Source organism: Malaclemys terrapin, chromosome 6, assembly GCF_027887155.1.
Source record: "Malaclemys terrapin pileata isolate rMalTer1 chromosome 6, rMalTer1.hap1, whole genome shotgun sequence".
NCBI classification, from domain to species: Eukaryota; Metazoa; Chordata; order Testudines; family Emydidae; genus Malaclemys; species Malaclemys terrapin.
Window position 1 is genome coordinate 82884436 of NC_071510.1, and position 27161 is coordinate 82911596.

General features: G+C 42.7%; 1 protein-coding gene across 5 annotated transcripts in view; it reads right to left on the reverse strand.

Moving 5' to 3' along the window:
• Positions 1-519: 519 nt before the first annotated feature.
• Positions 520-27161, reverse strand: part of LOC128839264 (V-type proton ATPase subunit S1-like protein) — a 37173-nt gene continuing 10531 nt past the window's right edge. For 2 of the 5 annotated variants that reach the window (XM_054032125.1, XM_054032124.1), the window contains exons 2-7: positions 10844-10884; positions 9895-9956; positions 7635-7867; positions 4375-4425; positions 2304-2547; positions 520-954 (exon numbers count right to left, since the gene is read on the reverse strand). In XM_054032125.1, the coding sequence (XP_053888100.1) occupies positions 652-954; positions 2304-2547; positions 4375-4425; positions 7635-7867; positions 9895-9956; positions 10844-10884 (934 nt within the window). In that variant the 3' untranslated portion in view covers positions 520-651. Of the gene's footprint in view, positions 955-2303; positions 2548-4374; positions 4426-7634; positions 7868-9894; positions 9957-10843; positions 10885-16148; positions 16275-21996; positions 22129-26058; positions 26097-27161 lie in introns of those variants that run through there. The other 3 variants (XM_054032126.1, XM_054032123.1, XM_054032122.1) reach the window with 3 other exon arrangements.

Here is a 27161-nt window from a genome sequence, read left to right on the forward strand (position 1 = left end):
ATATTAAAATGGTCTTTATGTAAGTGGGGAGTATAAACAAGGAGGAGAACGATTTTTATGATGGCACAAGGGGAATAAAACTAGGAATAACTGAATAAAATTAAGACAAGGAAAACTTAAGATGAGAATCTGCAAAGACTTCTAATAGGTGGAGTCTATTTATACTGTTGCATATACTTTCTAAGGAAAGGATGGAAGCTGTTTTGCCAGGGACACTTAATACAGACTGAATAGACCAATAAAAAATACAGTGTAAGGAAAAGTCTCAGCCTTTGAGGAGATGAGCTAGGAGATATATTATACTATTAATTTTAATATTATTAATCTTTATTTAACCCTAAGGTTCTGTTACCAATTCCTCTGTTCAGTGTTTGTAAGGTGGCTGTAACAAATTGCTTTGGTAATATGAGAGCAGACTCTCACCACATTCATTTCTTCACTCCCATGGGAGATTTTTCTATTGTTTTGATTTCCAAGACATCTTTTAACTGGGTCTCAAGCAATAAGCCAGAGAATGGCTAAACAAGCAGTCTGATATATTTATTTATTCTTTGATCAAATAAATCATTTGAACACTTTTAGCTACTGTACAACTAAACAGCACAGAATAGCGGAAAGAAAATACCAATAGCCTGAATGAGACACACTCTTCTAAATATAGACTTTACAAAACTGTTGACTTCTAAGTTCATAGGACTCATTTCCATTGCTTCTCAGTGGTTCTTTTTCATCTGCCATGTCACGGTCTTTCATTTGTGCAAAATAGGCAGGAGAGGCTTTGCTTTCATAATGCCTATCAAGAGACTTCAGGTGGATCAACATATGGAGAGCATAGGCCAGGACTAGAAGCAGAATCAGTGACATAATCAAGCCCATCAGAATTGCTGGTGAAAAAAAGGATGCACAATCTTTGGCATAAGCAAACTGTCCTCCTTCTACGTTAAAGCCTTGAATCTGTTAAGAGAGTAAAAGGATTTATATTAAAAATCCTCACTTTCTCGGTTAGGGGACAGTTCATGATTTTGCTCCTTCTGCTAAGTAAGAATTTTTAAGCCAATGTTTGCATATAAAAAAAATGTATCTAGCAGCACTGGCTGGATTTGATTCACTCAGTTTATTCAGGTCAATGTTTTAGAAACAGTCAGTAATTCTAATCCCCTTGGCTTTGGGGCCCAAAGGATTTGCAGTTTGATTTTAAACAAAATCTTTGGTGATCACTTTTGAGAGCCAAGTCAAATTTAACTATAAGCTTGATCACTCTGGTTTACTTTGTTTTGAAGGAATCAATAGTTTCCCTGTTTCTGATTATACAAACATGGACACAGATATCCAAAAAATGACCAAGAAAACACTGACAGTTGCCTACCTCTAATAATTAGATTGTGGGACCAGATTCAGTCCTTGTGTATGTGGATGCAACTCCACTGAAATAAGCAGTTTTGCATTCACATCTGGTCTGAATTTGGCCCACAGACTATAAATTTCACCTATGGCTGCAAACAAGTGAGAGTTACTTTAACTCTAGGATGAAGTAAATCTGCTGTGCAGTCGTGCATTGAGAAGACGGATGGGATTGGCTGCCTGTCTCAGATTGCTCTGGAGTTTTAAAGACTTTCCCCTCTTTTGTAGCTACCCTCATCTTCCTCCTCTTACCCATCCTCTATTTATTTATTTTGCTCCTCCCTAGCTGAAGGGTCCATTCCTGGGTGAGCTGTTAGCCTTGGCCTCTATCTCCCCTAATTTTGGCCTCTAACCCCCCCTAAAGATAAGGAGATGAGGTCAATGACTGTTGTAAAAAATCCGCCTTGACTGACCTCAGAAACGGACCCAGGTGTGATCTATTCACAGAATGTTGGGCTATGGAACACTTAACTTTCTTTCCCAGCTGACTGACGGTCAGCTGGAGCTGCAGGCCCTATGCAAGGAAAACTGGGCTCTTGCTGACAGTGCTCAATGAAGGCTCTACTGAAGCTGGTCTTAAGAGCCCAATTGCCAAATATACAAAGAATAATGTCAACAAAGGTACAGAGATGTAGAGCAGAAGGTGACACTCCTATGTGTTGTGCTGACGTATATCCCTAAGAAGAAATTAGATACCAAACCAGTGCAGCCCTTCATCTCCCTTAACATGAAGTTAAGTACAAGACTTTAAATCTTCTTTTCTGTTCAATTTTTACTCCTTGATCCATCTCTGGAGATCCTATAAACTGCTTATAATATGTCATTGTTTTCTTGGCACCAAGGCCTAGAGGTGCCAGTCAGCACACCTGTGACATTTTCTTGGCTTAACTTCATCTTATTACCTGGAAATCGATAAACGTGACTTCCCAGAGCCTGGACACATCGTTTGCGGAGCTGGGCATCAGGAGTGCATCATACCTCTGCAAGCTGCTCACATGTTCACAGTGATAGGAATAACTTGCTGGAGCATATATTCTGGTTGTGTTAAATGTTGCTTGCACAGAATGGTTGTAAAGCAGCTGTATTCTGTATAAACTAAACCAGTTCTGAACAGACAGCTTGTAATAACTGTTTGTCAATAAAAATCTGAAAATAATTTTTAAAAAAAGAGAGAATTAGTAAAGTTGCAAAAGTGAGGGCATATACTGTTGAATTCAGCATGTAGAACAGCCATAGAGGATTCATTGAAGTCGACAGATCTATGCCAATTTACACTACAGAAGGATCTGGCTCTTTATGCTGCTATATGGGAGACCTGAGTCTGGAAAATAATTTTTGATTCCTTCTTGCTGCAGCTGAAGAAGATCATTGGTCACACAGGACTGGTCCCAGGCTGAGCAAGGGAGTCACAAAAATCCTGAGCATCTTCTGACTGCCTAATTATGGAACAGCACTCGAAGAATATCATCCATTCTGCTTCCCTCCCTGCTGTTACAGATCACATGCTGCCCAGGTAGATGACTGATAAGAGGCAAACTGGCAGAGGAAAACAAAGTAAAAATAGATGGAAGAAATTCCACTGGTTAAAAAACTTAACTCAGCCAAGCAATGGGTAAATTAAAAAACATCATATTGCCACTAGCTTGTGCTCCCACGTAAATGTAGTTTTCCAGACCACATGTAGGTGAGCTCTGAGATAGAGGCCAGGCTCCAGGGAGATAGCACTATGGATTAGTGGTTTGGAAGAGGAACAGGGAGCTGGGGAGAAGCCAGCTGGATGAAAAGCTCAAGCCCAGGGTGGACACCAGTAAGCTAATGTGCTTGGTTTTGTTTGAGGGTATTTGAGTTCTGCTGTGTAAACTGGGGAGAAACCTGCTACTCTGAAAGAAGAATAGGATTGAAGAGGAGCCCAGGAGGGGCTGGAGGCATTGTATGGATGAGTAGGATTTGCTGAACACTGTCTATTTTGGGGACACTGACTGAGGTGAAAGTAAGCTGATATGGTCCAGTACGGCGTACCAGCAAGAGCCACTACGCCATGCTGGATCAGACCAGCTTCCCCAGGCTGGTGATTTAAAGAGCCTGGGGCTCCCTGTAGCAGCTGGAGCCCTCTCAGCCCTGGGCCCTTTAAATCGCCACCCAAGCCCCATTGCCAGAGCCCCAGGGTAGCGGCGGCAGGGCTCGGGCAGTGATTTAAAGGGCCCGGGGCTCCCCGCAGCAGCCGGAGCCCCGGGCCATTTAAAGTGCTGCCCAAGCCCCGCTGCTGGAGCCCTGGGGTAGCAGCAGCAGGGCTCCATCTGTGATTTAAAGGGCCTGGAGCTCCACTGCAGTAGCGGCAGCTGGAGCCCCGGGCCCTTTAAATCACCCCGGAGCTCCCAGCCACCTCTGCAGCTGGTAGCTCTGGGGGTGATTTAAAGGCCCCAGGGCTCCCAGCCACAGCCGGAACCCCTGAGCCTTTAAATTTTGATTTAAAGGGCCCAGGTATTTAAAGGCCATGCCTCTTCCGGCGGAAGCTATGCCTCTTCCGGTTGAGGCCATGCCCCCTGCTCAGGACTCCAGCGTACTGGTAAGTCCTTTAAGTTACTTTCACCCCTGGACACTGATACTCTGGAAGGGTTGGGGCTGTAGATGACCTGGCTGGAGGGCTGAGTCACAAGAAGCAGTGGACCATCAGGAGGCCTACCTAGATGAGGGGAGCCTGCGGTGCAGCAGGGAGGCCACTCATCTAAAAAAAAAAAAAATAGGGGGAAAAAATAAAACAAAAAGAAAATGTATTTAAATAGGCAAACTCCATTAAATATAATTGTCTGCTTTATACTTCACTATATAATTAACAAATCTGACTCACAACCCTTGCTGATACATAATCCTTCTCACAGTTAATTTCCCAGACAACTTGCATTGCAAGTCATTCAGTAGATATTATCGTTTGATAATCTAATAAGTGTCTTTATCCTTATCTTGTAAACCTACCTAATAACAAGCCCCTTGAGGTTGTCCATGTCACCAAACTTAAGTGAAAGCCTAGATCAAAAAGAAAACAATGTCAAGTTGAAATGCAAATCTAGAGGAAAAAAAACCTGACATTCATCAAAAGAGCAAAACATGATTACAACAGACAGTATTTTGAGGCTTTATTCAAATCCCACTGCAGTCAATGAAAAAATTTCAGGGACGAAATCCTGGTCCCAATGAAGTCAATGAGGATTTTGCTGTTGCCTTGAGAGGGGTCTGGATTTCACACCAGGAAAGCACTTAACTTTAAGCGTGTAGTTAAATCCCATTGACTTCAACATCAGTGTACCTAAAGCATAGTCAGATGAGATATATGTGTTCCTTCACAAATCTATATATATTTATAAGGCATCTATCACCTTGGTATCTCAGATAAAGGTATTTAATTAATACAATAATATAACCCATTCTTTGTCTCATAGACCCTGCTAGAGCATTAGAAATCCATATGATAGCTGAGTTCAAAGTATTGCATTTATACAACATCACTGAATCAGTTTAAAGATGTTGATTGTAGCAGAGCTCTATCCAGCTTATTGTCCAGTCAGTGAGGACAGCTGTGGCTTACCACAGTAAGAAGCATTGTTAGGTCAATTTTAAAATAGAGCCTTAAAATCAGTATGATTATGTAAATATTGCTCCAAGTACCATCTTTCTACTTTCTCACAAGCTAACAGATCCATCATTTCATTACTCTGTGGCATACAGATTTTTTATTTAATGATACCATTTTGCATCTTAGAAACCATCTGTGTAATTGACTTTCATATCTAAGATTAGATATTGTTACACAGTGAATTATCATGCATACACTTACATCACTTTAGAACTTAAGGTGGAGGGAAATTAAAAGCATGATTAGTCAGACAATTTAATACCGGCTCAAGACTGGATGGGTTTCAAGTGCAGAACTAATTTCTTCAAAACTCACTTAACTCACTATCCCGAAATTGGGTCCAGTGAGCAAGGAGGAGGATTTCAGATCCTCACTTGCTTAAATTAGGCCAAAAATCAGACATAAATTGTACCGTATCTGATCTGATCACTGCTGAACCTCACATTAAATTCAGTGCCTGGGACAGGACTCTGTGCATACAATAATCTACCTCTGTGTTTGTGTTACACATATAGTAAGTCCAGACATATAAGAAGCCAAATCCTTGGTTATAGGTCCAGCTGCTTTGTGCTGATCTAAAGGCAGATCAGAAGATTCTCTTAACAAAGTAGGTATATAAGAGCCTGGCTAGAATGGGAGGGGATGAGGTGGAGTACAAAGAACTCTGCCTTATCTGCAGCCTGCAGAATTTAGAGCAGCCCTTAGGCCCAAAATCAGAGGAACAGAAAGGGAGCTTCCACCCTTTCCCCTGCTCTCCTCAGCAGCACCAAGTGGAAACAATGCATCTCAGGATCTGGCCTGAGGTTTCTATTTGGCAATTCCTGTGAGGCTAATACTGATTCAGGAGTCTGATTATCTATTTTCCTCTCTGCACAGCATGGATTTCCACATGCAGTGAATTGGGTTAATACTTAAAGACTGACAGAATCACATGGACCAAAAAGGCTTTCTGTTAGTATATAGCAGGACTCCAGCAGAGATTCCAAGGATTTGGTCAGAAAGGTTACATAACACTTTGACATACATCTCCTAATGCTGGCTAGAATAAAGTGATTTTTTTTCTTGATTTAGACAATAGCCAACGCTAACAGGATACAATCTTGTAAAGTTTATCTCCTGGCCCTTTCCAGCAGGTTTTTCCATGAGATCTGAGGCAGAAGGCTCTCTATTCTAGTAGCCTATTGTTATTTTATTTGTTGACCAGTAAATTGTCCCAAATATTTTTATTTTATAACAACAAATGACTTTAAACTGGCCTTACAATCCAGGTTTGTTGTGAGAATAAATACACTAACAACTGTGCAGCACCCAGGCACTAAGGCAAGAGGAGCAGTATAAGTACCTACGATTGATAGAAAGTTTCAGGATTTTGTTTTGTATTTATCTCCTTAGTCACTGTAAAGTGAGACCAGCTATTTTGATTCCATTTGAAAATGTTTAACACGTGAATTATTTTAAATCACTGATTTTTTTTTTAAGTACTATGTACAACTGTAAAACTGCATTGCCTTTCAAACCGTTTCACATTTGTGCAGTTTTCTAGTAGGATACGGTCTTTACTGAAATGTTCCACATACATTAGGAGGTTTCTAGCTCTGCACTAGCAGACAGGCTTATTGTTTTGAAATGTATCACTTCTTTTATTATGAAAACTAACATTATTTCTTCCTCATTTCCCTTTCCCCTCCACAATACAGCTCATTCAGGAGTCAGATTCTGATTATTTAGAACAGCAACTGGCTTTCAGCACAGTTATGCATCCTCTACTCAATAGCATACGTGGATTTTGCTGTATTAATTTGGCACTTGTTGAAAACTGAATTATTTCAGCTACCGTGGCCCAGTGGTGAGGGCACTCAGGAAATGTGGATTCAATTCCTTGTTCTGCCATTGGCCTGCTGGATGACCGCAAGTCACCTCTCTGTGCCTCTGGTTCCCATTTGTAAAATGGGGACAATTACTCTTTGTAAAGTGCTTTGTGCTCTACCGCTGTAAAGTGCTATATAGCAGCTAAGTAGTAATATTACTGCTGTGTGGCATCATATAGCCACATACAGCTTTACTTGCCTTTGCTTATTAAAGGTGTGATTCTTCCACCCTTATGCTGAATAGCATTTTACACAATGGTGCAATCCAATAGACTTCAATAGGACTATGTGTGGACTAAGGGACTACTTCAGGTGAGTAAATGTCACAGATTAAGGGTTGAATTATGGCCAGGCCTTACATAATCACCCTCTACTACCCTTGCACAGCCAGTATAAAGGCTGCTGAGAATCACAGTCCTTGCACTCAAGGCAGCTCCCCACCCTGGCCAGCCACTTTCCAAAAAGGGCATAGGGAGAGGGCAGAGTATATGGGGTGAGGACTCAACCCCCACAAGCAGAGCTGGATGGCCACACAAGAAAGAGGATGCCATCCACCCCTTTAAAGGGTTAAAGAATATGAGTCTTTCCCCCAGTGTAACAGGGGGAATTCTTAGGAGGCATTGTGCCACTGGAGCATTGTAGCTCCATCCCACATTACAATAGGCTTTGCCCCAAGGATTAATTAGCATCCCCGCCAGTGCCTGACGCCACCATGGAGTAGGATGTAGTCTTACATTGCACTGTCTTCACTGCAGTTGGAATCTCCAACATCCACGGTTGCACGTACACCAAATGTCTTCTCTGTCAAGTCCAGCTGTGTATGGTTTTTAAATTTAATCATTATCCTCCTTGCCCAGAAAAGAATGCAGGGACTTCCATTAATGGTGACATTCACAGGGCTGTGTGGCAATGTCCTCCAAGAGTCTCTTTCTGATTGTCCTTTTCTACTCAAGTTGTAACTGACCACCTAATAAACCACATAAAAGATTGTTATTGCAGGAACTATTTTCCACATCACGTAACGAACAGAATGAACCCAATGGGTCCAGTCCTCAGCTGCAATGAGCTCATGCTCAGTGCTACTCAGCTGGGGAGACAAAGATGGTTCTACCCACCATTTCCATCTCCTCCAATCCTGGGGATGGCAGAGATCCACGCACACACAAGCATAGCCAGAGAGCTGATGTAACTTACATTGACTGTAATAGCCTCCTAGGGACTGGACCAGGAGCACAGACGCACAGTACAATCCCACCCCTGCCCCTCCTATCCATCTCCAACCCAGCACAGAACACCCCCTACAGGAAGGCATGTAGCAAAGCTTGCATAGCCAGTTGTACACCGAAAGGGGATTCCCCTACAACAGGAGACTTCCCAGCTGCACCTTTAGAGCAGTTTTAAGCCCCCTTTGTTCTGCTGGAGCATTGCAAAAGGGATTTAGCTTGGGCCAAGGATCAGGCTCTACATGCTGAAAGTACTGTACAAATATTAGCCAGTTTAACAAGGGAAGCAAATGAGGCCCCATGTGTGTAACTGGGAGCAGAATTTGGCCCAATATTGTTTTTAAACAAATGCAAATTTTTAGATAACTTCTACATAGGACCACGGTCAGAGTTAAGGCTCCTTTGTAAAATTATTAGTCTATATGTTTAGAATAGGGAGTGTTGCATTTTGTCTCGAAGTCGGGACATTGACTACAGGTACTAGAAAGATACTGAACCCTCATGGTCAACTTTCACAGTCAAGCAAAGCTCCCATGGAAATGCCTATAAACAAATAAAAATGTCAGTGAGTAAAGAGTTCAGTATTTAGCTCTAACTCTTAGTTTTTGTTCAACATTTCAGTCAATGAGAATTTTTTCCAGTGTGCAGACCTGCTATATCTGATAACATAGCTGTAATTTCCATGGAGCTGCATCTGTGTAACTGAGAATGGACTTTATCCACTAGGTCTTGTTCATATGAGACAAGTATTGTGTGTCCCAGGGCCGGCTCCAGGCACCAGCTTAACAAGCAGGTTCTTTGGGGCGGCCAAGGGAGAGGGACGGCACCTGCGGCAATGCGGGGGCGGCAGGTCCCTCACACCCTCTAGGAGCAAAGGACCTGCCGCTGAACTGCCACCGCCAATCACGGCTTTTTTTTTTTTCCCTCCCCCCTAATTGCCGCCGCCAATCGCGACTTTTTTTTTTTTGCTTGGGGCGGCAGAAATGCTGGAGCTGGCCCTGGTGTGTCCCAATCACACATACCATTTTATCAGACTGGATAGCTACTGTTAAGCAACAAAGTCTTGTCTTGACTAGTAAGTTTAGCATACCAACTCTCCTAGCAGCTCCTAAAGGACTCCCATGCTACTTGGTCTGACACATGGCACAACAAGACCGCTTGAGTGTTGTGATTTAAAACAAGTAGATGTTTGCAGAAGACCAGGAGAAAACTTACAAAACAATCACCAACAAATATAATTGATTACTATAGTATTATGACATTATCTTGAGGAAAAGATAAACCTGTCCATCTTCCCTGTTATAATGCAGAACAGTTACCCATTAGCTCTCTTAGGTTAAATTGCAACATTTGTAGGATTCCTGACATGTAAACCTTATTTTCATAGGCGTGTATCTTTGGGACAAGTCCTATGGTCCTTAGGCAAAAGGCCCATTGAATTTTATAAACCAACAGTTGTCCCCTCAGTTTGATATTCAGCACCAAGTCATACAAGCAAATTCCTTCATCCCCTGCTCAGTGCCTCTAGATAGGTGTCAATACTCTGAACTCTCATTAACTTCCAATGGATGTCGACTCAGAACCTGCCAGGAACTAATGAGCAACTAGCAGGATCAAGTAATTACGAGGAATATCTGACTTGAGTGTGGGAAATCAGTATTGTACCACAATAATTAGACAAGGTTGATTGTTATCTCATGAAAATAATAATTAAAATACAATTAATTATGCCATGAAAGAACTTACAATCAGTTTTCTGATACCTCCATACCTGTGTAATTGCTACTTGTTTTAAGTTACGTTTTGGCTTCACACCACCCTCATAACGTCGGTCTACAGAAGAAAGAGATTTATGAGTATAAATGGAAAACAACTGATACTTTAAGATGCATGATGCTGCATGTTCTCTTGCAAAGATGGACCTACAGCCAATGCACCTTTATGAGGGCTCTATTGATTTATGAATATATTTCAGTTTGGTGCAGAAAACACTCACACACTGAGCTCATCTTTGCCCATCACAAAGCAATTTTCTAGCAAATTTTACCATTGTTGTACATCTTTTTTTTTTTTTCTCTTCCTTTTAGAGACAAATCCTGCAGCCCTTATTCAGGTAAAACGCCAGTGGAAAAGAACTTCAGGGTTTAACCTGTGGTGCTGTAAATTCATCCACCTTCCATCCATTTAAAAGGGGCTCCTTGTTTCTTCATGCTTTGGACCACATTTTCAAAGGAGGGTGCACAGAAAGAGCCTGTCCAAGCCTGCATGCCCAAATGGGGGTTTTCATGCCAGTGTTGTATAAAGGTACACATGAACTGTAGGCGAGAAAGCAATTACTTGATATATTTGCACAAATGCAAGGTTTTGTGGGGAAAACACAATGATGTTAGTCTGTGTGTACACTCCCATTGCAGCATCCTTTGAATATTTGGCCCTGTATGTTTTCAATTGGTGCCAAAAATGTAATATTTTATTTAATTTTGTTTTTATCAAGTTTACACCCATTGCTCTGGGGAAATCCATACAGTTTTTATTTTAACAGGGTTAATTGTTTAATTTGGAATATTTAAGGAGGATTGCACTATGGAGGGTGTATAATACTCTCATTCCTTGGCAGAGTTCTCAATGACTTCAATGGAAATTGTGTGTGGGATTCAAGGGCATACTTTGCGGCTCACCGAGACAATATCAGTGCATTCAGATTAATTTAAAAGCCTTACCATTTCTTTGGGGCAGCTCTTGGTATGAAAATGCATGTGAACTGAAACAGAGGAGACAGAGAAAAATCTTTATTGTACAATTGTGTATTTAACATTTAAACCAAGCTTGCTGAGGAGAGTTCCACTTTGTAATGTTTCATTCAACAGTTGTGCATTCACATGCAAAACAGCCAAAAGCCAGTGTACCCAGGAATGACAGTCATCCCAGTATCGGAGGCTCTTTTGATGTAGAGCAAGCTCCTAATAGCCATCCCAACCCTACTGACAGAACAGAAGCTGTGGCCAAGGGAAAGGTCCCCCCATCCTCCCCAATGACCCTAGCTTTCTGTATCAGCACATAGGGGATACTGTCAGCTATTTTAATTTAGACCAATCTTCAGATTCCTCCAAATTACAGTGGGGGGCTGACCAGTTCACAGCCAGCCCAAGAGCAAGGGGGAACAAAGCCAGCGCTGTGCACTTCTCAGCTGCAGGTAAAGATCGGCATCAGTACATTTAGGAAAATATACAAACCCTAAAATACTTTTTCTACTTCAGGAAAGAGCAGACATAATCCCCTAGATATACGGCTGTTCAAAGGAACAATCATTCAAGGTGCCAAACATCCTCAATTCCCACTGAAGTCAATAGGCAAGGTGCTTGTTAAGAAAAGCTCAAGAAAACATTGAGTGAATGCCTGCCTAAAACTATTGTCAGTGTCCTGAAATTTACAACCTGTGATTAGCCTCTTACAACATTTAGGCCCAGATACTGAGTGCAGGGCTGGCGCTTCCATTTAGGCGACCTAGGTGGTCGCCTAGGGCAGCAGGATTTGGGGGGGTGGCAATTCAGTGGCGGGGGGGTCCTTCCGCACTCCCGGTTTTCGGCAGCAATTCTGCGGCGGGTCCTTCACTCACTCCAGGACCCGCCGCTGAAGTGCCCCGAAGACCAGGAGCGCGGAAGGACCCCATGCCGCAGAATTGTCGACGACGACCGGGAGCACGGAAGGACCCCCGCCTAGGGCGCCAAAAACCCTGGTGCCGCTCCTGACTGAGTGGGTTTCAACTGATGCAGCTTTATTGTGGTCAGTGGATCTGTGTCAATTTATACCAGCTGATGATTTGGCCAGTAGGATCAAATCTTTTACAATGGCCAAAGCCCAAGAAAACAGGCTTTGTGCAGGTTTGCTTCATAGTGTATGGAGTGGAATCATCCCTCCCAATCCCGTGGACACAAGTGTAAACACTCCTACACTCTCAGTGCTCTGGTAGCCTCCTCATAAGAACGGCCGTACCGGGTCAGACCAAAGGTCCATCTAGCCCAGTATCCTGTCTACTGACAGTGGCCAATGCTAGGTGCCCCAGCAGGAGTGGACCTAACAGGCAATGATCAAGTGATCTCTCTCCTGCCATCCATCTCCATCCTCTGACACCATTCCTTACCCATCCTCGTTAATAGCCATTAATGGACTTAACCACCATGAATTTATCCAGTTCTCTTTTAAACGCTGTTATAGTCCTAGCCTTCACAACCTCCTCAGGTAAGGAGTTCCACAAGTTGACTGTGGAACTCCTCAGGAATTGTGCCTCCCTGTGGTGGATTGATTGGTCGATCTGCTTAGATGCTGATCCACTGGCTATGTGCCCATTTCGCCTGAGGCCCACTGCATGCAGGGGGTGATGATCCCCTCGCACCGGCTCTCCACAGCCTGTCCTCCTGGTTTCCTGTGATGTGAAACCACCTCAGTTCACCCACATGTGACAGGGGAGGGGCAGAGCAAAAGAGTTGCCCCTTAGCCACTTCATCTGAGAGCATGCATCCATGGGTTGTTTTTTTCCCCTCATGTTTATTAGATTTAAATCCACCGTGCAAGCAAGTTACGAATAAGACATTTCTACAGGCTAGTTACTTGAATGGTATTAAAATAAGCATGGTAGGTCAGTGTCTTAGCTGCACAATGGCTGGCCAGCTGGTGGATCCAGCCTTTGAGGATTCCTCCTGTACAAGGGGGGATTCCCTGGGCATAGCAACTGTAGGTCACCCCTTATCCCCACCCAGAGCAGGGGTTTTCCAAGGAAAAGGAGGCATGTCTAGGGTATCCCTATGCCCTGGCGTTCCCTGGCTGCCAGAACAATCACTTGGAGCAAATGGCAGCAAGGCCTGAACTAAAACAATATATTCTAACTTATGCTGAGGGCCACCTCCAGGTCTGGAGGAACATAAAAGTGTCTTAAAGCCACCTTTGCAGCACCTGCCCTCCTGCTCTTGTGCCAAGCCCAGCTCAGGCAGATCAGAGAATTCAGCTACATTTCCGATGGTAAAACTTCTAGGGTGCCTAACTATGCACCTCAGTGGAGCCAGGATTTTTCATCCTTCATGTTTGTTAAGAAGGCTTTGTCTTTATACCTGTTCCTCCCCAATGAGTGTGTGTATTTTCAGGCATATTCTGTGCAACACGGAATAAAACCATTGTGTTCATTTCCAAAATCCTCAAACCCAGAAAGCAAAATTAAACAAACTAGAGTGTGTGACGTTGTGCAGTCTATATGGTTTTATAAAAACTTGATAATAAGTCAATATAATGTAACTGAGATAGTTTTAGAGAAAATACGGTAATAAGTGAATGTAACGTAACTGGGATATGCTTCATGCAAAAGGTCTCTTGTAAGGTATCATTACAAAGCTTATAAGCTACTGAGTATGATCATCTGATTTGTATGAATGTACCACTCTTCTATCTAAAACTAGAAATATAAAATGTAACTCTGAGGGCCTATTGTAATTGTGTAAAGTGTGGACCATTAATGATGGTTTGGAATCTTGATGACTCCCATTGTCTGCAGATGGCTGTATTTACCTGTGAGTCTTCCTGTATATGTGTGTGCTGGCAAGTGAGTAATGAAGTCTTGCAGTGACATGTGAGCATGTCACCTGAACTGGAATCCATCTTTAACCTGGTGCTTTTCCAGTGAGGGGGGGGTGGAAACCCAGAGAGACAAAGAGTTCCCGCCTTATGCAAAAGATATATAAAGGGGGGAAGAGAACAGAGAGAGAGAAGCCATCATGAAGAATCCCCTAGCTACCATCTGAGCTGCAACAAGAGCTGTACCAGGGGAAAGAATTGTGCCCAGGCCTGGAAGGTGTCCAGTCTAAGAAAAACTTACTGAAACATCTCTGAGGGTGAGATTATCTGTATTTAGTTTGATTAGGCATAGATTTGCGCATTTTATTTTATTTTGCTTGGTGACTTACTTTGTTCTGTCTGTTACTACTTTGAACCACTTAAATCCTACTGTCTGTATTTAATAAAATCGCTTTCTATTTAGTAATTCACTCAGAGTATGTATTAATACCTGGGGGAGCAAACAACTGTGCATATCTCTCTATCAGTGTTATAGAGGGCAAACAATTTATGAGTTTGCCCTGCATAAGCTTTATGCAGGGTAAAACGGATTTATCTGGGTTTAGACCCCATTGGGAGTTGGGCATCTGAGTGCTAAAGACAAGCACGCTACTGCGAGCTGTTTTCAGGTAAACTTGCAGCTTTGGGACAAGTGATTCAGACCCTGGGTCTGTGTCTGGAGCCAGACGGGAGTGTCTGGCTCAGCAAGACAGGGTGCTGGAGTCCTGAGCTGGCAGGGAAAACAGAAGCAGGGGTAGTCTTTGCACATCGGGTGGCAGCTCCCAGGGGGGTTTCTGTGATCCAACCCGTCACAGAGTGGATTCTGTATTCCAGCTTTGTCCCTAACTACAAGGACTGGTGAACAGCTTTGCTCCAATCACTGTGCAGACTATGCTCTGCTGCAACAGGAGGCAGCAACAAAACAGCAGCCATTCTTCTCAGAAACTGTAATAAACCAAGTAGAAAAGCCAGTTAAGCTTCTGCTGCTCCAAGACAGACTCTAATTAGGGCTGGGAGAACCTTAAAAGGTTCTACATTCCAACCCAGCTCAACATAGATTAGTACCATGCTCCTACTTAAAATTCACCCTAGATACACCGCTACCTCAATATAATGCGACCCAATATAACACGAATTCAGATATAACGCGGTAAAGCAGTGCTCCCAGGGGGTGGGACTGCACACACCGGTGGATCAAAGCAAGTTCAATAGAATGCAGTTTCACCTATAAGGCGGTAAGATTTTTTGGTTCCCGAGGACAGCGCTATATCGAGGTAGAAGTGTAGTTTTAATTAGATACAATGAGCCAAATTCTGCTCTTAGTCACACGTGTCCAATCCCACTGACTTCAGTAGGGTTGCACACTTTCAAGAATGGCCCAAATTGTGCTCTCTATTCTTCACTTGCTATTCTACACTCTAGGTTAATGTTGTTGAGCACTATTAAACAATGTCCATGTTTCACACCAGAGGTGAGCGTATTTCAGTAGGTGGTGAAATTATTCTTGTCCTATAATTAACCAAAGGTTGGTTAGATCCCTTGAAAGTACTGGGCACCGTGCATGACCTCACTCTTCCCCCTCTTTTGGCATCTTGGTCCACACAGAGGATCAGGAGCAAGCGTTTTGCTGTACTCTCCAGAGTCCAGAGACTGCTATTGTGGGAGACTCTTGCAGAGCTACATAAGGATAGGGGAAATTTCTTACATTGGCCTACACACAGGCTGGTGATGGTCTGGCCCTACTGCATTTATCAGTCTAACATATCAGGCTCCAACTTTTCTAAAAGTTCGGCTTGATGAAAGAAAATAGCCCTAAATCTCACACATTGTTGGTTTGTCATGAGAAAAGACTGGGGTGGGCCAAATCCCGGATTGTTTCCTCTCTTTTTAGTCAGTGGTTACTAAGGTAAAACTCCCACTCAAGTCAATAAAGGAGTCAGAACATGGACTTAAGGATTTGACATATTTTTCTTTTCTAGCATTTTAACATAGAAGAACATTGTATCTTGTAGCAAGCAACAGCAATGCAAGGATTATTGACATTTTTCATAGTAATGTATATAAAAATGAGGGGAGAGGAGAAAGCCCAAAAATAGGCATGCCAAAAACTTAAAGGCAAATGACTTAACATATAGTTATTTTACTGAACATAAAATTAAAAGTTCTAGGCCCAGTTTCTACTCAGACTAAACACTTTAATGCAAGGTTGCAAAATTCAATTCATTCCCTCATATAGTGGGAGCATTTTTTTAATGGACTAGTAAAATATCATCTGCCCCTCCACTCCCCCAGAAGTCTCCCATCCCAAATGGGGCTAAAATGAAGACTGTGTCAAGTAAAAAATGAATACATCTCTGAGGAAGACTAACAATATTCAACACCAACCCCATGTCAGAAAACAGGCAGGATAAGGGGCATACTCACATGTGGAGCCATGCATATGTTATGTCCCTAGCAGAACAGTCTGAAATTGAACTCCTCAAAGCCCATGATTTCATGTTGGAAGCTTGTGACAAGTACAATTTAACACCCATATGTCTCATGCGAAAATGTACCAAAGCTGCTCATGCAGACATGTCAAGATTCTTCTCTCAGCAGAAAGACACTCAAAAATAGATGAATGTGCACAGCCAATGAAACAGTCATACCCCAGTGAGGAATTCATTGGAGAGAGTGATGTGAGACACTGCTGAATACCATACTATGACAAATACCATCAACCACATGACCATTTCCATTTGGGAGGTAAGTGGCAACGTGACAGGCATGTCAGTGAAGTGACCTTTGGTATGTATTAAGGTATGTGCATCTTAGGCATTTATAGAGTGCCAGTCACCATAGCAACTAGGAGTCTGAGATTTCTTCATTATCTATTGCTGCTCATTACTGCTTACATGCGGGAAAATGCTATGTAAATTTCTCTCTTTTTCTGAGAAACATACTTGAGAAGATAGTAGTTAAGAAGCTATGGCAATACCTGCAGTCTTCAGTTTCCTTTGACCCTGGTCAGTCTGGTTTTAGGCCTGTGTATGGGACAGAAAGTGCATTGATGACATTGGTTGATGATCTCCTCCCAGCACATGTTTATGCTGATTTTATTAGATCTGTCAGCTGCCTTTAATGCAGTTGATCATGAGGTGTCGTTGGCATGTGTGAGGGCCCTGCCAGGAGGGTGTGGAACCACTTGGAAGTGGCATCGCCACTTTTTATACAGAAGGTAATTATGGGCAATTATTCCTCCACCCCACGGACTCTCTCGTACAGGACACCACAGGATTCTGCTCTGTCTGTCCTCTTGCTCAGTGTACGTGATGAGGCTTCTGGGAGAATTAGTAAATAGACATGGTCTACAGCAGGGATCTCAAATACACGGCCCGCAAGCTCTTCCCTGCAGCCCACTAAGCTCCCTGCGCCCCCCCCCCCCCAGTTACTTCCTGTTGCTGCCAAACTCCCCTCACCCCCCGCCCCCCATGTGGCAGCTAAGCTCCCCGGGCACTGCTCCCCAATGTTTGGGGCCGAGTCTCTCCCCCGGCCCCACCTGCCGCCCCCACACACCTCCCCCGAGTGTCCCCTGGCCTCACTTGCTGCCCCCTCACCACCCGGAGCCTGCAGCTCATGCTGACTCCGCTCCGCCCTGCCGGCTTCCGGCATCACCTGCTGCCGCAGGGTTCTAGTGCCCCTCTCCACTAAGGCCAGGGCACTGCCCTTCCCCTGCCCTAGTTCTGAGCCTCTCCAATGCCCCAAATCCCTCATCCCCAGCCCTCACCCCTGCACCCCCTCCTATCCCCAAACTCCATCCCAGAGCCTGCACCCCCACCCCCTGCCCCAGCCCAGAGCCTGCACCCAGCACCCAAACTCCAACCCAGAGCCTGCACCCCTCCACTCATCCTGCACCCCACCCCATACCCCAGCCTGGAGCCTGCACCCAGCACCCAAACTCCCTCCCAGAGTCTGCACTCCAGACCCCCTCCCCCATCCAAACTCCCTCCCAGAACCTTAGGCAGGTGGGGGCGGAGTTTGGGGGGGGCAGGTTCTGGGCACCACCAAAATTTCTACAAACCTGACACCCCTGGAAGAGGCAGAGCAGGGGTGGAGTGGTGGTGCAGCCCAGTGCAGTGGGGGGGGCTTTAATGAGCGTATATATTTTATTAAAACCGCTTGGAGGAGGAGGTGGAGAAGAGACGGAGCAGGGGCGGGGCCTCATGGAAGGGATGGAGTGGGGGGGGCAGGGGCCCGGCCAGGGGGGTGTCAGTGATGCGGCCCTCAGGCCAATGCACTAGTCCTCATGTGGCCCTCATGGTCATTTGAGTTTGAGACCCCTGGTCTACAGTGTTTTCAATACATTGATGATACCCAGCTGGGTATCTCCCTTATATCACATCGACTAGAACAGAACAACCCAGTGTCTGCAGCAGATTGAGACTTGGATGCAAGCTAGCTGGTGTGAGACTCAATCTGGACAAGGCTGACATTCATAGGCTGGAGAGATCATTCAGAAGCAGAAACTAGTTTTAAAAGATTATTCGGCACAGTTTCACATTGAGAAAATGTATCTGCGCTTGTGAACTGCACCGGCTGCCTGTGACTTCTAGGTAGAGTTCAAAGTGCTGTTTTTGCCCTGCTAAGTCCTGAATAGTTTGGGCTTGAGTTACCTCAGATCTCTCCTCATGCTACACTACTGTGCTTCTGATCAATGGAGGAAGCAGAGTTGGAGCCACCTCAATGTAAAAGAAAGGGAACTGCTGGCAGGGCTTCCCGGTGGTCTCCGAGAGCCCAGTTTGTTAACCTTCCAAAGCTCATCTTTTTTTATAGACATCTGAGGAGGGAGCAGGGAGGAATCAGGTTGGGAGGGGTTGTTGATTGGTTTATGGCAGGATTAAGTTTGATAGGATTTCCTCTGACTGTAAATGTAAAGGGATATAAGCAATTCTACTGGTTATTGTAAATGAATATTTTGTAAAGGCGCTCACAGCTTGGGATGGGCACTGTCTGAATGCTGTCTCTGAGCGGGGAACGTGTGGCTCTCCAAAACCCTACCACCATCAGATCGGCAGCATTCAAATTCAGAGGACAAGTTGGGGAACTCGAAGGAGATCTGCTGGAGCAAGGCTATCCTCATAATACTGAGGGGTAGATCTCAATGTGTGGAGGATTTTGGCCATGATGGACCATTTGGAGCACATTTCATGGCTCTTCTGCTGCCTTTTAAACTTGCTGGCAAAACTGTAGGTCAGAAATATCATGGGAAGACGGTGTGAAAACACAAATGAAAATGCCTTTAATCATTCTCAGGGCTCACCATAGACTTGTGCATAACAACATTCTGAGTAATAACATTGTAAATGTGAATATGACGAGAGAAACTAGCTGAGACTATTACTGCTAGACCTCTACTATTAGCTAAAAGGATCACATGAGCTAGAAATTAAACTATAACACACTCAACAAAGAGTGACTAGACCTGCAACACATTTGGAGCAATTTTTAAAAATATAATGAAATAACTCCTGAATTTATGGTCACTTTTCCACCTATTTTAAACTAAAAACTTCAACTTCAGTATAATGTGTTAAACGCATTGGCCTTTCTTTAGAATTGCAAATCTGAAAATAACTGCTCCATGTCCATGGTATATGTCTGTGTCTGTATTGCATGCTGAAATTACCATTCTAAGTTTGTCAGGAGCCTAACTGAAATTGGCTTAGCCCTAATACAAAGCACTGGAATGACTAATCACTATGTAAAACCCAACTAAATAAGATTATATGTATAAAGAAGTGCAAATTCCTACTTATCAGATGACATTATCAGCCTATAAGGTAATGAAGTCTTTTTTCCATCTGAAAAAGCTCATGTAAAAGTATAGGGCCTACTCCTGAAGACCTTTGTGAGTGGCCCTTATTCACACACGCAAGCTTATTGATTGCAGGGGGAGTTAGGAATGATCAAGTGAGGAAGAGTTTGCCAGGTATAGTTTTCATTTCAGTAGATAAGGCAGTCAAAGGGAACTACATTAATAACACAAAATACAATCTATAGTATTATTACTGAATACTATCACTTTGAAGTGCAGATTATATCGGATAACACAATGTTCAAAATAAAATAGACTCCTGTAATATCTTCATTACTCCTTAAAAACATATCAAAAAGCAGTGCAGCCCACTAACGTTATCCAACTTCAAACTGTCCGACCATTGCTCACCTAGTGCACTAGTTTCAATTATTTACACAATATTTTACTAGAAAATAACATTTGAGCCACAGGTAAATCAAACATAATGCATAAAAGAAAAAAACAGTTTGCTAGTGGACCATATAGCTACGTACCTGATTCTAATCTTAGGGTACAAGTACACCAGAAGATGTGATTGTAGAGTAGTAGACATACCTTTCCCAGCTTTAATCCAGCTAGAATGGGTAAAAATAGTAGTGAAGATGGACTTCAACCCAAGTATGTACCAAGGGTCCTTGGCCTACTCACGCTACAATCACACCTTTTTTTGCTATGTAGATGTACCTTAGGGTAGGTCTACACTTACCGCCGGACCCGGAGGTAAGCAATCGATCTTCTGGGATCGATCCCGGAAGTGCTCGCCGTCGACGCGGTACTCCAGCTCGGCGAGAGCAGTACGCGGCATCGACGGGGGAGCCTGCCTGCCGCGTCTGGACCCGCGGTAAGTTCGAACTAACGTACATCGAATTCAGCTACGTTATTAACGTAGCTGAATTTGCGTACCTTAGTTCGAAGTGGGGAGGTTAGTGTGGACCAGGCCTTAGTTACACCAACCACAAGTAACTTGACTAAAGTTAATTCACTTACACTGGTGTGAAATCGGTGTAAGTGAGATCAGAATCAGGCCCAAAATGTAGGTTTCTTTAATGGAATCCTCCAATGAAAAATATTTTATTAGAGGTTTTTTTTTATTTCTTATCATTAACAAATCCCTACAAAGATAGTTAGCTTTACAGAGGGAAGCAATCATGCCTTTCAAATTATACTGTATTATTTTTATAGTAATTTCACAGGAGGAAACATACCTTTCAGAGACCCACATTTAAATAATTTTATATTTTAATTGAAATTTCACAATTAAAGGACTTGATTCTGCCGTTCCAACTTAGGCAAAACTCCCACTGACTTTAATGGATTATGCCTGAATAAGGTCTCTAAGACCAGAACCTAAGAAGTAACAAAACTGTAGAGCTTTGTTTTTTAAAAAAAGAAACTGAGTCCTGTATTACTCTTGGTGACTTAACACATGAAGGGTATGATTCTGCTTCAGTCAAAGACAAAACTTACATTAACTTCAGTGGGAACAGGATCGGGCCTTAATGCATTAATCTTTCTTATAAAGTGTGTGTGAAAACTCAATTAGTTCCATTCTGTTAGAACATCTTACTGATCAAAGAAAAGTGAAACTGCTAGGAGGCACTAACTGATTTGGAAATTGCCAGATGAGAACAGAAAATAAACTATTTCACTGAAAACATATTGTAGTATTTATAACTGACTCACAGATCTCTTAATACAAGCTTAAGCAAATCACCACATGTCCCTGTTGCCCAAAATATTCAGACTTTATTGCCAGCTGTGATCATCTGCATATTTGATCTGCATGTTATTAGTGACTGTGAGACATGATGCAAATAATTAAATTTGGCTATTTTCACTTTTATAATGCTTGGCTTTAGAAAGCACTCTCTTTCTTGTCATTTTCTGTGCCCTCCATTTATACTATATAAAAAATAGAATGCACTCAAAGACAATGGCAAATAAAAATACTTAGGATTGGGAACAATTTTGTCAGTTTAATATTTCTTGCAATGCTGAACCTAGATTTCAATAATATTCACGTTACAGAAATGGAATATTTTAGCACCTTTGTTTCATGGCACCTCTGCTGCTATTTTATTTATAGTTCTGTTTTAACAACTGGTCGGGAATGAAAAAGTGAGAAAAGCATTACAATGTAATCAAGTATGAGAAAGAGATCACTAGGGCATATGCCTTTTTAGACCATTGTAGGCTTATGTATAAAATAATTTGAAAGAGGTACAGTAATATTTCATATCTTAGAGTTGAAAAGGTTCATTTCTGCATGAGTCCTAGATGTTTTAAAACTAAAAATATTCTAATCCTCTGCTACCATGCTGAACTTTGATCAAATCTATTTGAATAAGACACAAAGTAAAATTACAAAACTACAACATTTAAAACATGCATTCAGCTTCACCAAAGTAGTTGGTTGAAATGTATCAAATTACTGACCTTCCATCCATTCTTACAAACATTTGATCCACAGAGACTGAAAATCCTACACATAAAAAGAGGAGTAAAAAGCTAAAAGCAATGTTTTTTTCCATTGAGAAAGGAATCTGCCTCTCCTGACCCAGCACATCTGTTTTTGCAAAGAGATCAGAGCTTGTATTCTCACAGATCATGTGATGGATAGCACCTCCAGCCAATAGGAAGCAACATTTGCTACTGCATCAGTTGGCATGTACTATGTAAACATAAAAAGCCTTTTCTAAGCCACTCTCGCTGACATACTCTATTATTCATGTTAATGAATGATTAGAAAAGAACTGAGTTCTTGGGTCCTAGTAAGTTAGGAAGTGAGCTGTCTTTTAAGAAAATAAATAGTATTAAAAAAAGATAGGTTTCAGAGTAACAGCCGTGTTAGTCTGTATCCGCAAAAAGAAGAACAGGAGTACTTGTGGCACCTTAGAGACTAACAAATTTATTAGAGCATAAGCTTTCGTGGACTACAGCCCACTTCTTCGGATGCATATAGAATGGAACATATATTGAGGAGATATATATACACATGTTCCATTCTATATGCATCCGAAGAAGTGGGCTGTAGTCCACGAAAGCTTATGCTCTAATAAATTTGTTAGTCTCTAAGGTGCCACAAGTACTCCTGTTCTTCTTTTTATTAAAAAAAGAAAAACTCTCAAAACTCAATGGAGCCCGCCACAGGTTACTCATTGTTGTAGTTGACCTCTCCCTTGAAAAGTGAAAACTGTGATTTCAAATAATAATGTGACTTTACCTTCTGTAATCATACTCAGCTGAGAAGGTCACATTTTAATTAATTAAGCCTCATAACACCCCTGAGAAGCAGTTAAATATCTCAAATTTACAGATGTGGAAAGTGAGATACAGAGAGGATAAAGACCTCTTTTGGGGGGGGAAATGGCATCAATTTGTGGGTGCTTTACTTTCTATATTACTAGGTTTCATCATCATAATTAACTTTAAAATTTTCAGGTGTCAATTGATTTTTAGGTGCCTCATTTTGGCGATTGCCAACTTGAGATGCCTGGGTCCCTTTGGATCCTTGGGGATTTGCCAGGGTTGATAGCAGGACCTGTGGCCTTATCCACAGGGATTCAAACCTTGCCATCTTTTGGAATGATGTGTGGGATGATCTGGGGCAAGCAAAGCAAGTGGTCAATTAGCAAGCCACTCTTTTACACACTCTGCATCCTATGCAACTTCTGTAAAGCATGGGATGACCCTGTCTCCCTTTACAGTTGCAGTACCAAACAGAGAGGCAACTCAATAGTCCCTCTCTCAACTTCTTTATCCAGGAATTTATGAGTCCCACTCTTGTCTAGCAGCTCTCAAATCATAAGGCTGATCCTAATTCCTTATCACTTTCATATTTTTTCCAGTTCTTATTCTCCACACCTGTTGCTCTTTCTCATTTAATGTTGTTTCTTCCTCCTTACTCCCCTTCTTTTCTGCTCTCCTCTCTATTCAATATTCTCTCTCCACTCCCCATTTCTTCATCTCCGACCTTGAAGCCCCCACCTTTCTCTGTCCTTCTCTCCCCATCCCACCTCCTTGGGACACTCTCTCCTTTCCCCCAGAAATCTTTGCCTTCTTTTCCCCCTTTGAGTTGACTTCTCCACCCAATCCCTCTCAGCAAAGTGCCTCCACTCTCTTCTCCTCACGGGGCTTCTCCTTTCCCTCCTCAGAGTTTCTCCCTTTTCATCCCAAAGAGGCTACCGCTGTTGCTGATGACTGACGGAAGTCCAGGCTCCCCCTTGCTCACTCCCCCATTCCTCTCTCTTCTCCTACTTAGGGAGCTGATGCCACTGGGAGGAGGTTAGGTTCCCCCTTCCTCTATCTGTCATGTTCCAGACAGAAACTGCAATCCATCCGTGGGCACAGAGTAAAAGATAGAGACTTTGTTGCCCTCCCCACTTACACACTCACACTGGGGGCCAATCACAAGCCACCTCAGATGAGGCCCCAATCTGCTGAATATATATAGTATCCCATATTACTTGGCAGCTAATATCAGATACCTGCTGATGTGATCACAGAAGTAAGCCCTACTTGACTGATTAAAGGCTCCAGTCTGGTGCATTCTAGATATAAGATTATGCCTGGGGCTTTAGCATCTGCAACCATTAAGCTCAAGGATTTACCGTCTTTAATTAATTTTTCCTAGAGTGATACAAAGGGTATACACTAATCTTAAAATCTCTCACCAGCTTGTGTTCAATACTGTTACTACCAATTAGGGGAACCCTGGATATTTCTTATGTGAGAATCCCAGCACGGAAAAAAAAAAGAAGGAAGAGCAGATATAAATTGTTATGCAAGGCCCGGCTGAAAACAATATGTTTTCTTTGAAGCACACAGATTTTGTGGCCCCCCAAATATAAAAGAAACACTGCAGCAAAGAAATGCAGGGCCCTTGTACCGAGGGAACAAGGAGGGACCACATATGTATTAAAAAATGAATAAGAACAGCAGTTAAAGTTACAGACCCGTCAGACTTTCCAGGACCCATAATCCCTATCCCTGGGGGGAGGGATAGCTCAGTGGTTGGGGGGAGGGATAGCTCAGTGGTTTGAGCATTGGCCTGCTAAACCCAGGGTTGTGAGTTCAATCCTTGAGGGGGCCACTTGGGGATCTGGGGCAAAATCAGTACTTGGTCCTGCTAGTAAAAGGCAGGGGGCTGGACTTGATGACCTTTCAAGGTCCCTTCCAGTTCTAGGAGATGGGATATCTCCATTAATTTAAAAAAAAAAGCCTTGTGGATAAGGGTGAAGCGGTGGATGTGGTATACCTAGACTTTAGTAAGGCATTTGATACGGTCTCGCATGATATTCTTATCGATAAACTAGGCAAATACAAATTAGATGGGGCTACTATAAGGTGGGTGCATAACTGGCTGGATAACCGTACTCAGAGAGTTGTTATTAATGGTTCCCAATCCTGCTGGAAAGGCGTAATGAGTGGGGTTCCGCAGGGGTCTGTTTTGGGACCGGCTCTGTTCAATATCTTCATCAACGACTTAGATATTGGCATAGAAAGTACGCTTATTAAGTTTGTGGATGATACCAAACTGGGAGGGATTGCAACTACTTTGGAGGACAGGGTCATAATTCAAAATTATCTGGACAAATTGGAGAAATGGTCTGAGTTAAACAGGATGAAGTTTAACAAAGACAAATGCAAAGTGCTCCACTTAGGAAGGAAAAATCAATTTCACACATACAGAATGGGAAAAGACTGTCTAGGAAGGAGTACGGCAGAAAGGGATCTAGGGATTATAGTGGACCACAAGCTAAATATGAGTCAACAGTGTGATGCTGTTGCAAAAAAAGCAAACATGATTCTGGGATGTATTAACAGGTGTGTTGTGAGCAAGACACAAGAAGTCATTCTTCCGCTCTACTCTGCTCTGGTTAGGCCTCAGCTGGAGTATTGTGTCCAGTTCTGGGCGCCGCATTTTAAAAAAGATGTGGAGAAATTGGAAAGGGTCCAAAGAAGAGCAACAAGAATGATTAAAGGTCTTGAGAACATGACCTATGAAGGAAGGCTGAAAGAACTGGGTTTGTTTAGTTTGGAAAAGAGAAGACTGAGAGGGGACATGATAGCAGTTTTCAGGTATCTAAAAGGGTGTCATAAGGAGGAGGGAGAGAACTTGTTCACCTTAGCCTCTAAGGATAGAACCAGAAACAATGGGTTTAAACTGCAGCAAGGGAGGTCTAGGTTGGACATTAGGAAAAAGTTCCTAACTGTCAGGGTGGTTAAACACTGGAACAAATTGCCTAGGGAGGTTGTGGAATCTCCGTCTCTGGAGATATTTAAGAGTAGGTTAGATAAATGTCTTTCAGGGATGGTCTAGACAGTATTTGGTCCTGCCATGCGGGCAGGGGACTGGACTCAATGACCTCTCGAGGTCCCGTCCAGTCCTATAATCTATGAATCTATGAATCTATGAATCTATGAAATGAAATTCTACCTCCTGCCTTCTTTACAAAACTATTTCAAGCAAAAAATAAGACACTTTCACACTTGTACCTTTCAGAGGAGATTTCACACATGGGCTGCTATTTTCTAACTGCTCTTCAATATATGGCTTGGGAGAGGGAGCTGTGAAAGAAAAATGCTAAACTGAAAACCAGTATGATAGAAATCACTAGATGGGCATCCTATTACAGCAGTTTGTTCTTTTGTATAAAGACAAGACTTTGGAGAAGGATTTGGTGGAAGAATGATTCCTACACAACAGTAGGTAAGCCAGGGCTAAGTCAGTACTCACTCTGAACCAGTAACTTCTCTTCTAGCCCATTTAGTTTCCAAAAGATTTTTTTTCCCAAAAATTACATTTCTAGTCCTTATATTTCCTGAGTCATATGCTGCCAACATTTTAGCCAGACTCCCACAGAAAATGGCCGCCTTAGCATATGATGAACCCCGTGTTACAAGGGTGTATGTGATTGTAAAGAGAGGGCTACGTATTCATTTGCTTGATAAAAATGCCTTTGCATAACCACAAGCAAGAAGAAAGGCAATTCCACCTCGCTTATTATAAACTTAACTTTGTTCCTGAAAAGTATACAGTACTGACTTTTACACTGGCTATACACTTAAGACGTATGATGATACATACCTTTAATACTGTGCTGTACTAATCTGAAGTATGGGTCATGATTAATACCTTCTAGAACAAATATTGGACATTCCCTCCTCCTCTGGGAAATTTTTCGATAATATCTGGCATTCAATGCAAATTGCACAATCCACACAAAGAAAAAAAATGCTCTCAGAAGTATTTTTATGAGCTTCAGTAATAAGTAATTTCCGGAAGGACTGAATGAACAATACCAGAGAGGGATGAACTCCACTGGAAACAAACCATCCCTGACAGGTGTTTGTCCAGCCCATTCTTAAAAGCCTTCATGATGGGGATTCCACTACCCCCTTGAGTAGCGTATTCCAGAGCTTAACTACCCTTATAGTTAGAAAAATTTTCCTAATATCTAACCGAAATCTCCTTTACTGCAGATTTAAGCCCATTATTTCTTGTCCTGCCTTCAGTAGACACGGAGAACTATTGATCACCTTCCTCATTAGAACAGCCTTTAACATATTCTCCCTATTCATATCAGTCTATTACCGTC